At 52.0% G+C, this 5,011-nt stretch overlaps 1 protein-coding gene across 3 annotated transcripts; it reads left to right on the top strand.

Moving 5' to 3' along the window:
* The first annotated feature begins 1,149 nt into the window (after window positions 1–1,149).
* UBE2C (ubiquitin conjugating enzyme E2 C) lies at window positions 1,150–4,448 on the top strand. 3 transcript variants are annotated; one of them, XM_068987453.1, is made up of 6 exons: window positions 1,150–1,280; window positions 1,837–1,864; window positions 2,913–2,999; window positions 3,438–3,642; window positions 3,750–3,809; window positions 4,308–4,448. In XM_068987453.1, the coding sequence occupies exons 1-6, from the start codon at window positions 1,180–1,182 to the stop codon at window positions 4,364–4,366; spliced, it is 540 nt and encodes a 179-aa protein (XP_068843554.1). In that variant the 5' UTR covers window positions 1,150–1,179; the 3' UTR covers window positions 4,367–4,448. The 3 variants fall into 3 exon arrangements, with proteins under 3 accessions (XP_068843554.1, XP_068843555.1, XP_068843553.1); XM_068987454.1 differs by lacking the exon at window positions 2,913–2,999; XM_068987452.1 differs by lacking the exons at window positions 1,150–1,280; window positions 1,837–1,864 and having other exon boundaries at window positions 2,747–2,999.
* The last annotated feature ends 563 nt before the right edge of the window (window positions 4,449–5,011 follow it).

The raw sequence follows: 5,011 nt of genomic DNA on the forward strand, positions 1-5,011 counted from the left end.
TATTGGGATAAGAAGCAATTAAACAGTTTGTAATAAACACAGATGGTGAGCCTGCTGTGAGGTCTGCCAGAGGGAGCTGACAAAATATCAAGGGCTCTAGAGGAAGTGGGTGTAGGAAAAAAGAGCCAGGCACCCCCCACCCCAGGAAGCCCAGTGCCCCCGCGAATATCTGCTTTGTGAGATGAAGCTGGTGACACCAGGTATTTTGTCAATCTTCGCTGTCCCTCTGTTTCTGTTTCCTCACCCAACTAAAGCATGGAATAGCAGAATGTGATGGCTGGCACCATGGGAGATTGATGACAAATCAGAAGAAAAATGTAAGGTGGTTTTTATTACCCCCGTTTTATAGGTTAAAACTAAATTTTGTGCCCAGGGTAATACAGCAAACTTGGAGAGGCAGCCAATGAAGCTGTTTTCTAATAAGGACTCTCGCTCTAACCATCAGCTTCTAGTTTTTTCCCTCACCTGCGTGTTCAGACACCAAAGGCCCCAACCAAAGTGCCTAGGACATTAATAACAGGTGGAGGAGCTGAGTTTCCGATTTGAGGGACGAGTGTGGCTTCCCAGGTGGCATACTGGTAAAGAATCCGCCTGCCAGTGCAGTAGACAGCAAGAGACACTGGTTTGATCCCTGGATTGGGAAAATCCCCAGAAGTAGGAAATGGAAACATACTCCAGTATTGCTTGGAAAGTTCCATGGACAGAGGAGCCTGGTAGGCTACAGTCCGTGGGGTCGCAGAGTTAGGACTGAGCACACATACACATCACAAGATTGGAGACCCTCGGTCACGGCGTGCAGTGTGCTGCCGACTATAGCCAAGCATTGACCTAAAGGGATTCACCCCACGTGGACGTCTTCTAGGCCCTTTAATGGTTGGCGTTTTCCAAAGGCGGCCAATCCATTACGGGTTCGTTAATCAAAGACAGCCTGTTCTGCCAATCGCCAGTGAGAAGCCCGATTCCGTTGCCCAATAGTAGTAAGCTGGTAGGTGGGTCTAGCGGTTGCGCGGTGACATAGCACTCTGGAGTGCCCCATTGGCTGGATCAAACCCAAGCGAGCCACTGATTGGTTAGCGCTGCCGGAGGGTTACAATTCAAACGCGGGCGGGCGGGCCCGCAGCCCTGCAGTTGCAACTGTGAGCTCCGCGTACCGCTTATCTCCGTCTCATCGCCGCCGGGATGGCTTCCCAGAACCGCGACCCAGCCGCCACCAGCGTCGCCGCCGCACGTAAAGGAGCTGAGCCCAGTGGGGGTGCTGCCAGGGGCCCCGTAGGCAAGAGGTGAGTGGTGTAGAGGTAACACCCGCCGAGCCTGGCACTCCCTGGGCATTTGGGGCCGAGAGGGAAGACTTCCGGGACCCCCACCTCCTCCTGGAACGGGTTAGATACGGGAGTTAAAGAGACATGCCAGAAGCTCTCCTGCTTGTAAGAGACACTCCCGAAAGAGGACGGAAAGGGTAGGATCACTGCCAGGATCCTGTCAGTGAGCCGAGATGAAGATACTCCGGCGAACCTCGGTGGCTAGGCCGGAGGGCGGCGGGGGAGCGGGGTCGGGGAGGAAGAAGGGGAGAAATTGAGATCCGGAGAGAGATTCCAGAGAAGCAGATAGGGTTAAGAGTAAGCCAGATCCGTCCTTCGAGATCCTCGAATTAGGGAGGGTGACGGCTCACTAGGACCCTCCTATGGAAATGGAGGTGACTGTTCCCCCAGGTGAGTCCGACTTCAGGGTAGAGGAAAGCCTCCGTGACAACTGCCCCAGAGAGACTGGGGCGGGAGAAGGTGCCTGGAGTCCTGGCCCATCCAGACTCCCAGGTGACTCCAAGTACTCTTTTTGCAGGCTGCAACAGGAGCTGATGACTCTCATGGTGAGTGACTGGTGCCCAGATCCCCAACCAACTGGTCTACCCTTCCACCTCCTAGTCACTTATCAGTGGCTTCCTTTGCTACATCAGGCTCTTTGGTAGTCATGGGGGTAAAAAGATGAGTCCACCTTTCTCTCTTCTGTAAAGAAGTTAATCCACCCCACCTACACACCTTTTCTCCCCAATCTCTACTCCCCAGTACCATCCCCCCCACAGTGAAGTTATACCTAAAATACAGCTCTTATACAAGGCCCTCTCCTTGTCCTGCCTGGCCCTACTTCCCTGCCCTAAGGTTTGAAAAAAGGGAAGTGTTAGTATCTCAGTGGTGTCCGACTCTGCGACCCCATAAACTGTAGCCTGGTAGTCTCCTCTGTTGAGGGAACTCTCCAGGCAAGAATACTGGAGTGGGTAGCCATTCCCTTCTCCAGGGGATCTTCCTGCATTGCGAGCAGATTCTTTATCCCCTGAGCCACCAGGGAAGCCCTCAGGTTTATCCACACCCATCTCTCCATCCTTCTTAATATTTCTAATCCTCTCATACTTCTTCCTGGACTATGTTTTCTACGTTAGCCCTGGATACTCAACTCACATCCTTCAATGACCATATTGTTCCTCTTCCCAGTCTGTGAATAGTTTCTGGGCTTCATATATAACCTGCACTCAATAGCATGTTGAGGGAATTCCCTGGTGGTCCAGTGGTTAGGACTCAGTGCTTTCACTGCCTTGGGCCAGGTTCCATCCCTGGTCAGGGAATGAAGATCCCACAAGCCAAAGAACAGCCAAAAAAAAAAAAAAAAATAGCATGTTGAACTGAATTCCCGCAGCCAGCACTAAAGGTACAGAGCTGCCTTCTGCTTCCCTACACAACATCTCCTTTCTTAGCCTGGCAATGAACCTCCACAAATCCCAGTACTCCCCTCAGGAAAACATATCGGTTTGGCCCGGTTGCTTTATTTTGGATCAAAGTGTGAGGTTAAGAGGAACGGGTTCACTGACTGGCCCCCCAAGAGCGAACTCTTCCAGCCCAGCATGTGTGGTGTTTCCTCCCCAGATGTCTGGCGATAAAGGAATTTCTGCCTTTCCTGAATCGGACAACCTCTTCAAATGGGTGGGGACTATCCATGGAGCCGCTGGCACAGTAAGTGCAGGGCTGGGGGAGGTGAGCGTGACTAAGCTGAGTCTGGGGAGAGGTGGGAGGTGACATCCAAGTGCCAGGTCTGCTTCGCGTCTCTTGCCCGCCAGGACACCGCTCTGTGTCTGCTGTGGTGCCCTGAGCTTGTGGCCCTGGTCACCCTGAGTACAGTAAGAGGCTGGGTTTAAGGCAGCGTTCTCCATCTGAGATGTGTACAGAGGACCAGACAGCAAAGACAATTGAGCACACTTAGGCTGGTGGGCCTTAGACCAAAGGATCACTGAGGACCCCACCAGATATGAGAGAACGCACCAGACCAGTTTCATGCTTCATCTTCTGTAGAGTCCTGATGAACTCAGGGGTCCTGGCAGTCCCTTATGTGGAGCTTAGGCTGGGAACTGAGGCTCGGGGCAGGAGGGTTAACTCGCGAATCTCTTTCTCCAGGTATATGAAGACCTGAGGTATAAACTGTCCCTGGAGTTCCCCAGTGGCTACCCTTACAACGCACCCACGGTGAAGTTCCTCACACCCTGCTACCATCCCAATGTGGACACCCAGGGTAACATCTGTCTGGACATCCTGAAAGACAAGTGGTCCGCCCTGTATGACGTCAGGACCATCCTGCTCTCCATCCAGAGTCTGCTCGGAGGTGACTGCCAGGCCCGGGCCCTCCCCCAGAACCTGGGGACCTGTCAGGACTCCCCCCCGGGCCACCTCTCCTACCCACACCTGACCCTTCTTTTCCTCCGCCCGCAGAGCCCAACATTGATAGCCCTTTGAACACACATGCGGCTGAGCTCTGGAAAAACCCCACAGGTGGGTCCTTCATCCTGAGGGCACCAGACCATCCCTCCCCAACCTTCAGAAGCTCCTTCAAACAACAGGAGGATTCCAGTGACTTGGGAATGTGTCCTGATGGCTTTAGGGGGCTGGGGAGGAGGGGGAGGTGGTAACCCACTTCCACCTCTTCCTTGATGTGTCTGGTTCTCTTGTTTGCTATAAAATCAGAAAAACCAACCCATTCCACATTAATAAGAGCTTGGGGAGATTTTAAGTAGAAGGCAAAGCTTTGTGCAAATGACTTGCTCTCTCAGGGCCCCTAGGTGCCTCCCCTGTCCCTGGGAGCAGAGCTACCCCCTAGAAGCAGAACCCATCCAGGAGACCTGTCTGGGTGGCCAGCAGAGGGTCAAGCCGTTGTGCTGGGAAACCCCTCGGAGCTCCCCAAAGTCCTCCCACGTGTGTATTCTTGCTGCTCTCTTGCCCACCTTACCCCCTGCCCCCATCAGTCACCAAGAGCTGCCTGTTCTCTTCCAGCCTTTAAGAAGTACCTGCAAGAAACCTACTCAAAGCAGGTCTCCAGCCAAGACCCCTGACCTGGGATGTCCAGCTCTCCTTGTGTTCTTTTTTTTTTCCCCTTAGGCAGTCTGTCCATGCCTCAGTTTTCTGTACAGAACTCTGTCTTATCTGTGGTGTCATTTTTGTTTTGTTTCTGTTTTTTAAATTAAGTGTGGTTAAACCCTTGTGATGAATATATTAAATAAATACATTTTGGGGTTTTTATAGCAAGTTGCTGTTTTGTCATTACCCAACGGTTGGAAGTGCCCAGGGTCGGCAGAAATCAGGTTTAGGATTTGAGTTCTCTGCTCCACAGCCCAGGGAGTAGAAACAGCTGATAGGCTGTAGGGCTAAGCAAGGAAGTGACAGGATTCCCTCCCTTGTAACCTGAGTTATTTTATGATTCTGCACCTGTTTCCTCATCTATAAAATGGGTGTCACAAAATGCTAGTTTCTGGGAGTTCCCTGGTGGTCTAGTGGTGAGGAGTCAATGCTTTCACTGCTGCAGCCCAGGTTCAACCCCTGGGAACTGAGATCCCAGAAGCCACACAGCATGGCAATAAATCAATACTAATTTAAAGAAAAGCAAAATGCTGATCCTATGGAGTGGTGACACAGACCAGGAATATAGGTGTTGTCCCAGTTGTATTGTAGATGAAGCTGAGCCAGATCTTAAGACTGAA

The sequence above is a fragment of the Capricornis sumatraensis genome, chromosome 15 (assembly GCF_032405125.1).
Source record: "Capricornis sumatraensis isolate serow.1 chromosome 15, serow.2, whole genome shotgun sequence".
NCBI classification, from domain to species: domain Eukaryota; kingdom Metazoa; phylum Chordata; class Mammalia; order Artiodactyla; family Bovidae; genus Capricornis; species Capricornis sumatraensis.